The sequence below is a fragment of the Thermothelomyces heterothallicus genome (genome assembly GCF_042370625.1).
Source record: "Thermothelomyces heterothallicus CBS 202.75 unplaced genomic scaffold P884_scaffold_13, whole genome shotgun sequence".
Classification (NCBI taxonomy): Eukaryota; Fungi; Ascomycota; class Sordariomycetes; order Sordariales; family Chaetomiaceae; genus Thermothelomyces; species Thermothelomyces heterothallicus.
Genome location: NW_027192574.1, coordinates 729,393 through 741,633, shown reverse-complemented (window position 1 = coordinate 741,633; position 12,241 = coordinate 729,393). Strand labels below are relative to the sequence as shown.

The 12,241-nt window shown below is 55.5% G+C and overlaps 7 protein-coding genes across 7 annotated transcripts; 2 read left to right on the top strand and 5 right to left on the bottom strand.

Moving 5' to 3' along the window:
* Positions 1-225: 225 nt before the first annotated feature.
* Positions 226-1,102, top strand: P884DRAFT_308817 (uncharacterized protein; the record flags this gene model as incomplete). The annotated part of the gene is made up of 4 exons (XM_069445156.1): positions 226-377; positions 472-575; positions 654-764; positions 963-1,102. The coding sequence occupies 4 exons, from the start codon at positions 226-228 to the stop codon at positions 1,100-1,102; spliced, it is 507 nt and encodes a 168-aa protein (XP_069297127.1).
* A 593-nt stretch (positions 1,103-1,695) lies between these two features.
* On the bottom strand, positions 1,696-3,150 carry P884DRAFT_278176 (uncharacterized protein; the record flags this gene model as incomplete). Its single annotated transcript, XM_069443160.1, has 1 exon — positions 1,696-3,150. The coding sequence occupies one exon, from the start codon at positions 3,148-3,150 to the stop codon at positions 1,696-1,698; it is 1,455 nt and encodes a 484-aa protein (XP_069297126.1).
* An 875-nt stretch (positions 3,151-4,025) lies between these two features.
* Positions 4,026-4,841, top strand: P884DRAFT_330195 (transcription factor TFIID-domain-containing protein; the record flags this gene model as incomplete). The annotated part of the gene is made up of 1 exon (XM_069445672.1): positions 4,026-4,841. One exon carries the CDS (start codon positions 4,026-4,028, stop codon positions 4,785-4,787), a length of 762 nt encoding a protein of 253 aa, XP_069297125.1. The 3' UTR covers positions 4,788-4,841.
* Positions 4,842-5,017: 176 nt separating this feature from the next.
* On the bottom strand, positions 5,018-6,811 carry P884DRAFT_202288 (general substrate transporter; the record flags this gene model as incomplete). The annotated part of the gene is made up of 3 exons (XM_069438414.1): positions 5,018-5,411; positions 5,511-6,498; positions 6,607-6,811. 3 exons carry the CDS (start codon positions 6,809-6,811, stop codon positions 5,018-5,020), a joined length of 1,587 nt encoding a protein of 528 aa, XP_069297124.1.
* Positions 6,812-7,446: 635 nt separating this feature from the next.
* Positions 7,447-8,332, bottom strand: P884DRAFT_300342 (P-loop containing nucleoside triphosphate hydrolase protein; the record flags this gene model as incomplete). Its single annotated transcript, XM_069444756.1, has 5 exons — positions 7,447-7,512; positions 7,582-7,879; positions 7,978-8,117; positions 8,189-8,265; positions 8,323-8,332. 5 exons carry the CDS (start codon positions 8,330-8,332, stop codon positions 7,447-7,449), a joined length of 591 nt encoding a protein of 196 aa, XP_069297123.1.
* A 1,031-nt stretch (positions 8,333-9,363) lies between these two features.
* On the bottom strand, positions 9,364-10,490 carry P884DRAFT_184018 (uncharacterized protein; the record flags this gene model as incomplete). Its single annotated transcript, XM_069437344.1, has 6 exons — positions 9,364-9,477; positions 9,569-9,777; positions 9,825-9,960; positions 10,017-10,116; positions 10,172-10,299; positions 10,353-10,490. Coding segments are annotated over 6 exons (825 nt in total), but the record flags the coding sequence as incomplete, so codon positions are not given.
* Positions 10,491-11,601: 1,111 nt separating this feature from the next.
* On the bottom strand, positions 11,602-12,096 carry P884DRAFT_260450 (uncharacterized protein). Its single transcript, XM_069441451.1, has one exon. The coding sequence runs from the start codon at positions 11,897-11,899 to the stop codon at positions 11,726-11,728; it is 174 nt and encodes a 57-aa protein (XP_069297121.1). The 5' UTR covers positions 11,900-12,096; the 3' UTR covers positions 11,602-11,725.
* Between the last annotated feature and the right edge of the window lie 145 nt (positions 12,097-12,241).

The window sequence follows — 12,241 nt, the reverse complement described above, 5'->3', positions numbered from 1 at the left end:
ATGTGGTATGAACGAAGAGATTAGATAGATATTAATACCTGGTTGATTGCACGAATATCTCGGACTACATATTAATACGCACGCCGGACCCCAAAAATTATAAGAACCTTGGCTTGTCTGGGAAACTTTCTGCTTGCAGTGATCGATGATCAGTGTCGAACGCCAAGTAAGGTCTTCATTTTTTTTTGTATTGATCCGCTGTGTTCTGTGTCGACAGTCGCCAAGATGTTACGGACATCGGCCGTCTTCCTCGCCCTCGCCGCGATGGGGCTCGCTCAGGCTCCCGAAGGCTACAGCACCGTATACATCACGTCCAAAGTGAACACCAAGTTTGTCATTGTGCCAAAGGAGCGCACCGCGGGCACCACAACGATTGTGTACGTTTTTACCCCTCTACGCATTACCTAAGAAAACAAAACAGAAGAAGAGGAAGAGGACACGAGCTGATGGAAAAATACTTGGCTGCTGCAGTAAGACGGCCAACAACACGCCCGAGCAGCAGTGGTACCTCAAGACGGGATCGACCAAGATTCAGTTGGCCGACAGCACCCTCTGCGTGGATGGCGGGCCTCAAGGTGCGTGCTAGTGAAGGGTAGAGAGAAGAGAGGCGGAGAAGGGGTCTGATCAAGTGTTTGTCTGACGCTCGCGACCAGACAACTGGAGGGACATGGGCAAGATCTACGTCAACGAGTGCGCAGACACCGAGTCCCAGAACTGGTTCGTCATGGATGACGGCCGCATTGCCTTGGAGGCGTCGAATCAGCGTAAGTGCCAGAGAAAAGAAACACCATCACAAAAAAAAGAAAAGAAAAGAAAAGAAAAGAAAAGAAAAGAAAAGAAATAAACAGGAGGATGACCCCTGAGCCCCAAAACCCTCCCCCTTTCCCTTTTCCCTTTCCCTTCTCAATAAACGCAAACACAGAGTCAAAGGGCGCCCATCTAACAATGAGACGACGCGACAGAGCAATGCGTCGACCTTGTGTTCATGAGAGCGGTGGAGAACAACGACGTCGGGCTGTTCAGCTGCGCTGGACTGGGCAACACCGGGGCGGCCGACGCGGGCATCAACTGGCCGCTGGTCAACGTGACGGTCACCCCTTGAGAGGGAGCCACCTGGGGTACGGCGGCACTGCGCGATGAGCCAAACAGAGCAGTTCAGCTAATAGCAACCAAGTATAAATAACAGGGACCGCACGGCGTCTCCGCCACGGACCTCTGCATGCGGGGGGGAGGAAGCGAAGTGGACTTCGCCATCCCACTGGATACCCATTCGGTACTCGGGATAGGTATAGGATTGCGAAGTAATTATATATGAATGTGCCGGAGGTCCATGGCTCGAATTGCTTGTCTGGCTTCCCCTCCGTAGTTTGTGCGGGTGTCACGGTGTGCATGGAGAGAGGCAGAGACCGATGCGAGATAATTAATACCAGAATCGTACTGCTACACTACCGCCCTTCTTCTCCCGTCATGCCTCGTAAGATCGTAGAATGAGTCGCACAGAGTCAACTAAAGAGGGCTCGAGACTCGTCCCTCCACACACCCCTGGGAGATTGATGTCAACGAACGACGATGCGATGATGATGATGTTGTTGTTGTTGATAATAAGGCCGACGAAAATATGTTGAAGACGACGACGACGAGGATGATGATCACCTCGCGCAGTGGCCGACCACGGGTGCGGTTGATTGGCGTTGCTCAAGCCTCCCCATGCTCCTCGAACGTTGCCTCATAGAGCGCATGCAGCGTCTCCAGCCAGTGTTCCAAGATGGCCACGGCTTCCGCGGCGGGTCTGCTGCTGCTGCTGCTCCTGTCAGCGCCCGGCTGTGCCGCGTTCCCGCCGGCTCCCGCCTCAACCGACTCAGTCTTGGTGGTCATGGTTGCCGCCGCCGCAGTCTCTCTCCTGCAGCACCTCAACAGGCCTTCGTACGCCTCAATGAGTAGCAGCATCTCCAACTCTTTGCTGCTCGCTCTATGTTCCGTATCCCCCTCCCCCTCCCCCTCCTCCCTCTCCATCTCTTTCTCGCCTCCCTTGAAACCGTGATCAGCATGGCCGTGGCTCGGCCCCGCGTGCCCTCCTCTCTCGTGCCGCTGGAGGCCAAGCGCCCTGATCAGCCGGTCGACGAGCAGTTCGGTGCAGATCTGCAGGCCGACGGTGCTGTGTTGGCTGAGGATTGATTGGTCGTCGCGTTCGTTCTCGGCCTCGCGTACGAGCCCCGCCTCTGTGGTCTCGGGAGTTGCCGTCTGCGCGGAAGAAGATGGTGGTAGAGGCCGGATGGGGAGCGGCCACGCGTGCTCACTCGGCCCAGGCGTGTTCGGATCGGACGGGCGGTGGTGCTGGTGCCGTTGGGCAGCGCCGTCCGGGAACTTGTGGTGCTTGACAGCAGAAGTCTTCGAGGCCCCAGGGGCAAGGGAAGGACCACATGCTGGACGATGCGGCGGCTCGCCGGCGTGGGTTTCTGGACAGGGGCCGCCATCTTTCCATCTGTCTCTCTCTTTTTCAGTAACACCTTGCGTCGATGCTGCGCCGAGACTTCCGTTCTTTGGTCGCTGCCCCCCGTACCCGCCCGCTTCCCGGCTACCACTCTTGTTCTCCCTGGTTTCCCCCTTCTTCTTCTCCTCCTCCTCCTCTTCCTCTTCCTCTTCCTCACACATGGTACGAAAGTCGGGCAAAATGGACCGATAGAGCCTCGCCAACTCAACAGCTCGATCACATGCCGGGAGTTCGTTCGTCGACAGCGTAGTCGCGTCGCTCTTCCGCGGAACCAGCTCGCTCCGAGGGCGCAGCCAGTGGAAATCGGAAACAGTCGCCGCGCGAGACAGTGTTCGACCCCCCCTTGGCTCTGACTTCTCATGACGCTGCCGCCTCTGATGCGAATCACTGAGGTGCCTCGTCGACGCAAAGTTCTGATATAGTGGGAACGATGGCAGTTCCGGCACGTCTGCGGCCGTCGCGGCACCGTTCCGTTCCAGAGGTTCGGGGGCGTCGTCAAAGGAGGCATTCTTGCGAGCCGTTCGGCTGGAACTGCCCGGAATCACCGTGGAGAACCGGCTTCGTCGCTTTTTCGCCCCAGTTCTCTGTCCATCGTCGTCGGCCTGGACGAGACGCGCCTTTTCTCGACTGTGCCAGAACAGAGACAACACCGATGGCATCGTGTAAGTGGCCGGTACGACGTGAGGTGAGTTTCAGCATCCACGAGAATCCTGTCAGAGTTCCTCTTTCGTGCTTGGGCGAAGTCGATGCAGTTCTGGCGTCATCTTTGGTTCGGGAAATTGGCCTCGAGCATGCGTCTCGGGGCCGGTAATTAATTGTCCGATATGCGGCATCATATCGCGTTCGGTGTGCAGCGCTGCTGCATCCGAGGCAGAGTATCGTTTGGAAGAGGCGATAGATGACGGGTAGATGCTCACGGAGGCTCTGGAGAGAGAGAGAGTTGTAATTAAGAGGTTGTCGATACCATCGGAAATGAACCTTTGGTTCCGACACTCCCAGACTTCATTACTGTGGTTGCTGCAAAATATATTGTATCCAAGCTCGATGTTCTCGATGCCCTCCTCTGGAGATCCGGCCATGTTAAGAAGTGTCTAGTAATTACTATTCTTGCCGGCCAGAACTTTCCATGGTAGACCGACACCTGGAAACACTCTGAGTAATTAGGCAGTCTCGGTAAATCAACAGTGGAAACTAAGAGGGCTGATCCTCTTTGTCCCATCCACGAATTAGACCTCTGTGACCAAGAATAACAAGTCATTGTCTTGGAGTTGCCTTTGTTTTGGTCAGGACGGCCATAACATCAAGCGTAGAACAGGGTCGATATCTTTCGACAAGTCCTTTGTCCTGAGGCTTGATGATATATTGATAATGTGCCTTGGGTGCCCTCAAGGTGAAGATAATTGTTGAATGCTCCGAAATAACTAGTTCTTGCCGAGTCGGATTTTACAAACAAGACTTAATTAACCCTTAATTAAATATTACGACCCCAGCTGCTGATAAAAAAACGTCGAACCAAGAGGCGAACAGGTGAGGGATGTTCCGCAACGCAAAACCAAGCCCACACTCCAGTCCTCACTTTCCCGGTCCGCAAGGCCAAGGCCAAGACAACAACCATCAAGATCAGGACCGAGACCATAATCAGCCTGGCTCGTCAGGATCGACAGAAGAGCCGCGGTGGCAGGACAGCAGGGCGAGGCCCGAGTGGCCGGTGCCGACAATCCAGAACGTGGTGGCGACGGCGAACCTGGAGTGCCGGCTGGACCTGCAGGCGATCGCGCAGCACGCGCGCAACGTCGAGTACAACCGGCGCAAGTTCCACGCGCTCGTCATGCGGATCCGCGAGCCGCGCACGACCACGCTCGTCTTCGCGTCCGGCCGCATGGTGGTGACGGGCGCCAAGTCGGCGGGCCTCGCGCGCCTGGCCGCCCGCCGGCACGCCCGCGCCATCCAGAAGTGCGGTTTTCCCACCCGCCTCGCCGACTTCCGGGTCCAGAACTTTGTCGGCTCCGCCGCCTGCGGCTTCCTCGTCCGCCTCGAGCGCATCTCGCACCGCTACTGGCAGTCCGCCCGGCACGAGCCCGAGCTGTTCCCCGGCCTGGTCTACACCATGGTCAGGCCCAGTCTCAAGTGCCTCGTCTTCACCACCGGCAAGGTCGTCCTGACCGGCGCCAAGAAGAGGGAGGACGTCTTCGAGGCCTTTGCGAACCTCTACCCGCTGCTGTTGGAGGCCAAAGTGGAACAACGAGGAGCGCCGCCGATGCCCCAAGGAGAGGGCTCTTCCTGCGCCAAAACTTGACAGAGCGCAGGCTTGGAAGATGGGGAAAGCGGTGCGCAGCTCTTTCACTCTTCCATATTCTGGAACACAAGGAACGTATTGTGAGACCGCTTATCGACTGTTTATTGATTTCTGTGGATCGGTTGAAAACAAAAGTCTCGAGTGACTGACTGAAGCGGCGTTGTTGAATGGTGTTGTCAATATGTTGCTCTCCCTCCCCGCCCGTCATCCCCATCCCCTCTTACCTCCCCTCAAGCCCGTTCTTCAGCGGTTGCCACGCCATCCTTGGACGACCGCCTCTTCACGGCATCCAGCTCAACCTCGAGCACCTTGTCGACGTTCTGCTGCATCTTCTCCTGGACCGCTTTGCCCTCAAATATGAAGCTGAGCTCCTCGAGCGTGCGATTGTGCGTCTCCGGGAACAGGAGGTAGACGGTCGCGATCTCGACCAGGATCCAGACACAATATACAATGTAGTATTTCCACCCAATGTTTTTGAGCGCGATGGGGTTGACATACGTGTTGAAGAAGACGGCAAACCGTACCGTCAGCTGTTCGACCGCGATGCCTTTGGAGCGTTGCCGGAAGGGGAAAATCTCGACCATGTACGTGTAAGCCAGAGCGTTCCATCCGAGATTGTAAAATCTGCACGGAAGCTGAGTTAATAGGCATTTGTGCATCTTGTGAAGGTCCTCGGATGAAGAGAAGCTCGAAGGAGAAGCTCGAAGGAAAGAGGAGACGTACGGAGAGTAGACAAAGATAAACACCAACACCGGAATCGCCGTCGCCGCCGAGGGGTCAATCTCGGCCCGAGCGCTGGCAATCGTCCACACGGTGTACACCACCGCCGTTCCGATCGTGCACGTCAAAAACATGACCCGCCTCCGGAAGCGCGGGGCGATCAGCGCAAGGGGGACGGCATTGATGAAGCCCCAGCAGGTGTTGCTGAGGATGATCTTCTGCACCGTCCGGTTGTCCGTGATGTTCACCAACGCCAGGATCTGCTTCATGTAGAAGCTCAGCAGGCCGTTGCCGCTCCACTGGGTGAAGAAGCCGACGATGGCGGCGATGGTGAACCGCCTGCGCATGGGCGGATCGCGCACCACGTCCGCCCACACGAAACTGGAGGCCGCCTCCTTCTCCAGCGCGATGGCCGACTGGATCTGCGCGTACTCGAGCCGCACGAACTCGTCCCCGTCCGCGCCCTCGCCGTGGTACTTTTGCAGGATGGCGAACGCCTCGTCCCCGCGGTCCTTGGAGATCAGCCAGCGCGGCGACTCGGGGCACCAGTACATGAAGGTGATCTGGAAGAAGCTGGGGACGAGCTGCAGCAGGCTGGGCAGGCGCCAGGACCAGGTCGACTCCATCTGAAACGTGCCGTAGGTGGTGCCGGCCGCGACGATGGCGCCGACGAACCAGGAGGCGTTGAACAGCGAGGTCATGATGGGCCGCTCCTTGGCGTAGGACAGTTCGCCGATCAGTGACGAGGCGTTGACGATGGCGAAGGGGATGCCGAAGCCGAGCACCCAGCGAGAGGCCAGGAACATGTCCGAGTTGCGCGCCCCGGCCTGCAGGCCCGCGCCCATGCACATGATGAGCGAGGCGAGCAGGATCGTCCGCCGCCGCCCGAGGAAATGGCTGACCGTGGGGATGAAGGGAATCGCCATGAGCGCGCCCAGGGAGTACATGGCGTTGAGGAGGCCGAGTCGGCCTGAAGTGGGGTTGTTGAAATCTGCCTCGGGTTTGATTCGACACTGTCAGTTGAGGCTCGACAACCAAGGTGAAGCTTCGTCGGTCCGGGGGGGGGGGGGGGGTTAAAGGGATCGGGGCCTTCACGCACAGTCAACCCATGACTGGACGGCCTGTAGGCTGTTCATCATGGACGAGTCGAAGCCCGAAGTCCATTCTACACCAAGCCCTGTGGGGACGAGGATGAGGTACAGGAACCGGAGGTTCGGTTTCTTGTACCACGGCTTCTTGTCGGTCTGCGCTATGCGCGTCAGGCGTGGGTCGACATGCTCTTCTTTGGCACCGATGATCGCCATCGTCACTATCCTAGAGTCTCATTCGTGGTGACTAACAAAGGCTCTTAAGACACTTGCAGTCCCCCAGCCATCTCGAGCAGCATCTTTAATAATAACCTCTCAACCCCAACAGAGCCCATGTCGACGTCGCGCAGATCGAAGCCGGTTCGGTCGTCGCGGGCCTGCATGCAAGGGCTGGACGTAAGAACGCTGTTGGTTGGTTTGACGAATAAGGATGCTGGTACATCATGTCTTTGGCCATGCCAAGCTCTGTTTGGGGTTGCTTCTTCCGACGTATGCGGGGTTTGGACGGGCAATTATTGCGGGAGAGAATCCGGTTGCCGGGAATTGAAGTACGGCGAGCCGCATCCGGGTGAAAGGTCGCCGAGAAGAAAAAGTACCGAATACGCGATGCATCCTTGCGACTTGCTGCGGGAAGCGGCAGCTACAATTTAGGCAGCCCACGCCGGCAACCATGCGAGGCGAGTGCGTGTGTGGCGAAGGAGGAGGAGGAGGGAGAGGGAAAGAGAGAGGGAAAGGGAGAAAAGAAGGGGAGAGATGACAAGAGTTGGAAGGGCGATGTCCAGTCGACCGTGGCTTGAGGGAGGTGAGAAAAAACAAGTCTATATCGAAAACACGCGGTCAGGCAATTTTTTTTATGCACTTGCGTTAGGTTCCGCAAAGACGAACTCCTCGAGCTCCTTGTACGCCCTCTCCAGGTCCTACGCAACGTTAGCATCCGAAACCGCCGATGCCTGTCAAACCAGCACGCAGGGGAGGACGAGACTGACATCGTTCACGATGATCTTGTCATGGATGCCGGGAACCTTGGAGTACTCCAGCTCCACCTTGGCCTGCTTCAGCCGCTTCTGGATGGACTCCTCCGTCTCCGTTCCTCGGCCGCGCAGCCGCCTCTCCAGCTCCTCCTCGGACGGTGGGGCGATGAAAACGTAGCGGGCCGGGAAGCCCGAAGCCCGGATCTGCTTGACGCCCTCCACCTCGATGTCCAGGACGACCGTCCTCCCCTTGGCCGTCTGCTCTTCGATCGTGGCCTTGGAGGTGCCGTACAAGTTGTCGCCAAACTGCGCGCTGTTTTGCGGGCGTGGTCAGTCAGCTGGGCGTGGTCTCTCTTGTGGAATCGAGAGCAATATGGCGCGACAACGCCGTGCTGGTTGGGGCGCCTTTACTTCTCGAGAAACCCGTTCTGCGCCTTCAGCTCCAGAAATTGCTCCTTCGTGACGAAGTGGTAGTGGACGCCGTCTTGCTCACCCGGTCGCGGGCGGCGGGTCGTGTGCGATACGGAGAGGGTAAATGTGTCGGGATGTCTCTGCGCAACTGTCAGGGACCGCCATGGTACGGGGGTCGAGCAAACGCGAGCGAGCGGCAGGCGGGCCGTACTTGGAAGAGAAGATTGTAGAGGGTCCCCTTGCCGACGCCCGAGGGGCCGGAAATAACGAGCGGGCGCGGATCGCGAGCTGCTTCGAAGTCAGATATCGGATTTTGATTCAAAACGATGCGCAAAGATCACCCACTAGGAGCCATTGCGTGGAAAAAGCGCGAGCGAATGGCGTTGGAAAAAGGAAGGCGAAGCATCTTTGGAGGCAGGAAGCCCTTTCAGGAATTCGACCCCGCGACAACCCAACAGCCCTACCAGGTAAACAAGGTGGGGCCACCTGCGCACGTTCTGGACCCTGAAACAATGAGGATATGTTTCAGGGTTAGGGTGGTGTATATACAACCCCTCGCTCCTCTTCATTTTCGTCTCCTTCTAATGGTGTAGAGAGATCACCAGTGAAGTTGGCAAAGAATGGCTTTCAATGACTTGAGAGTTTATAATACTCCCAACCAAAGTTATATGTAGGAACGTCGTTGAGTGTAAAAGGAATAAATAATTAAAGGGTAGCACACTCGAAGATTGTAGTGGCCCTCCTAACAAACCAAACTGTCTCCTAACGAACCAAAGTGTCTCCTAACAAACCAAAGTGTCTCCTAACAAACCAAAGTGTCTCCTAACAAACCAAACTGTCTCCGTAGCGTTGAAATGTATAATAACGCTCTGGGCAAGGCATATTAGTACAAGAAGTTTATACTCGTGGTGACACACCAAGCGCATCCTACGCAGCCCTTCCTATCCCAAACGTTGTGCTCGACCTCCTTCCTCTTCCAGCACTTGACTTCCGCGCCAGCAGCTCGCTCTCCCTCTGTGCTTGTTTCACGAGATAGTAGTCGCCAACATAGCGCTCGTCCCCCTCCTCCCCTGATTTTCTTGTTTCAATCACCTCCACTGACGTCTGTTTGACGATTACTCCTCCCCCAGGACGAGTTGCACGGCGGGCCTCGAGATCTATGTCGTACAATGCCGAGCCTCCGTTCCCGTTGGAGTCGATGCAGATCTGCTCATCGCTACCGTTTATTGAAAAGTCTGGGATTGGATTAATGCTCCGCGGTCCCCCGCCGCGACGGGGGCCCTTGTTTTCCAGGATAAAACTTCGGACGTTGCCATTTCGGCTTCGTGGAGCCTTCGACATCTTGTTTGCAGATGAAGACAGTGATCGCAGGCTGCCGATGATCGGACGGAAGCAGCGGGCAATGAGAGATGAGATCATGGGCAGATTTGATGTGACGACAGCGACAAAGGTCTCCCGTACGGCCCATGATCCTGCCTTCTGGGCGCCGTTGATTGGATCCTTAAAAAACAGACGGTCTGTGAGTCTCCAACTTGGGTGCCGGTGGCTCGCAGGTCAAGATGCAGAACTGGTTGGGCGTCGGATAACGTACAGCAATGATAAGAACGCAACGCAGAATGCCTGCCGCCGTGACAAAGATGCCACCGGAGAAGAGCAGCATAAGGCCTGCCTTCTTAAGCGGTCTCAGCGAGGACTTCCAGAGCAATGGGAGAGGAATGCTCATAAGATATATGTCGGTGATAACGTTCAGAACCACGGTGACAAAGATGTCGACTTTGGAAATAGCGGGCTGGCATCCATCTGCTGTCCGTCAGCGCATGGCGGGCAAAGCAGTGAGATATCCTTACTTCCAGGGTCAGGATAGATTTGCCAATTCTTCTGGAACGGTTGGCATCCCAGGAGGATGGAGAGCAAGACAGCAAGCCACGTGCCAAAGATGAGAACGAAGCCCGCATATATGCGTTTTTCAAAACCGAGACCCTCCTGACGCTACAGTCAGCCCGATTACTGGTCCCCGTTGAACCACCGACAATGCGTACAGTGAGACGGAGATAAAAAGAGCACATGGCCGCTTTGATGACCCAGAGCAAGAAGGTGTATGTGGACCACCCGGCCAGTTGTGTCTTTGAACCGTTGACGCTTGGGGTTCTTGTTAACACGGTGACCATTCCTTTTAGCAGAGGGCATCTCCTACCGCCATTGGTACTCCTTGCTGTCCAGATCCAGCAGATACCGCTGCTCGTCGGTCATGCCATTGTTGGCAAGTCCTTTCCAGAACGCGCCGACCGAGTAGGCTAGGTACGTTTCGACGGAGTAAGCCACCTGAACGTCAGGTCAGTGGAGGTTCGAATGTCGCGTGCTGATCGGGCGCTTACCGCGGCCAACATCATGAGATAGTCATCAGCATGGAGATGTTTCAGTCCAGCCGAGGATATTCTAACGTAAAGTCGGAGGCCAATCACAAACAAGCCGATTCCGAGCAGTGAGAAGGCTTCGCGCACAAACGAGTCCATGGCTGCTGGTGATGCTGTCACAGGAAGGGGGCCCTCTAGCAGTCTTGATCCGAGTTAAAACCACAAGAGCAACCTGAACGAGTGTATAAAACTCTCCGGTAGATGATTCATTGTCCGGTCAAAGGAGCGAGTGTTCTAGTGCATGTATGGGGAAATGATAGGAGAAGAGCGGACATCAGTCTCAGCCAGCCATGGGTAATTAGCTCAAGCCCGCTCAGTTGGAGTGCCTGTGGCCTATGCTCACGAAGAAGTGGGAAGCTTACCCCGAGGCACAAAATGAAACGCCCAAGATTGTATGGGATTTGCGGTGCTGCTGCTGCTAACCGGCGAGACATCCGAGTCCGCGGATCCCGGCCTCGTGGTTGGTGCTGATTTTCCGCGCTGGCAATTCATTGACGGAAACTGGCAGCAAGCTGATGGCAGCAAACGGCATGGAAGGCGGAGTCGAGGGAGTCCATCGGAACAAAGGCCGGAAAGGTGCAGGGCGGGCATTTTCGAGGTCTGATTGTCTGTGCAACGCAATTGCGGCATAACGCAAAATCGTTGCATGATACGTGCAGAACTGTGCCTTCGTTTGTCTAGGAGGGAAAAGGAGGATTCTACTGCCAACCAGCGAGGAGCTCAGAGAGGATCCAGCTGAATCGAGCTTAACCTGGAAGGTAGGTTAAGTATCTTAGGTAGTTGCGTAGGGTGGTGGGCCTCTTGGGGAAACGGGCATTTGGACTTTTTGAGGAAGGACCGCAAAGTTGGTCGAGGAAAGCTCGGGATGATCAAAGTTGAATTAGGTACCTTACTTAGATAGCCCTCTCTACAGGTTAGTAAGGTAAATGCATATGGGTTCCAGTAGATCTTGCTCGGTTTGGCTGTCTTATTAATCAAATTATCCAGTGTTGGAGACGCCGTGTGATGGTAAGTGACGGGAACCTTGGAAATCGAAAGGGGGGGCACTGTAAGTATCGGTACCAAAACGGAGAACCGGCTCCCGTTAGGGAATCACGGCCAGGATGGTAGGCTATAAGGGCGCCCAAACCCGGCCACACTCTAAGAAGCATCAGATTCAGCCTCTTCTCCAATATCTAAATCAGCAGAGGCAAATATCCAAAAAGTAATCCTGAATTGTCCATCGTTTCAAACCTCATAACCGACGCCAGGGTCGCTCTTCCCCCCCACCTGGTTCGCAATAATTACCCCTTGATCAGACAAGCACCTTCTTCAAAACAGCCGTCGCATCTTCATCAGTCCAATGGCCAAGTTCTCCTTCTTCTTTCTCCCGCATCTTTCTCTCCACAAACTCTTCCATAACCTCCCTGTGCGCATCCGTCAGCAATCCCACTCTGGTGTGGTAGTCGTTCTCCTCGTTTGGACCAAATGGATGACGGGGTGCATTCTCTCGACCTTTCCGCTCCCATGCTTGAGAATGAACATGCCGACGGCTCGGTGCATATCGGACTTTATTGTTGCCAGCCAGTTGTCTTCCATTTCCTCAAGCGCTTCCCATATCTTATCGTCTTGCTCATGCGGGTGTATCGAAATCTGGGAGACATTTTGGCGGACTTGTGTTGGCAATTGGCGACGCTGGTCTCGGCCGTACTTTGGCGCGGAGCGAAATGCGGTGTGGGGCAGGCGTAACCATGATGGATTGCGATTTGTGATAGACGCGCCAGTAGCGAGCGAGCGCTGAAAATATCCAGAAGAATGCAAAGTGTTTTGGATCTGTGATTTTTTTTTTTTTTTTTTTTTTTTTTTTTTTT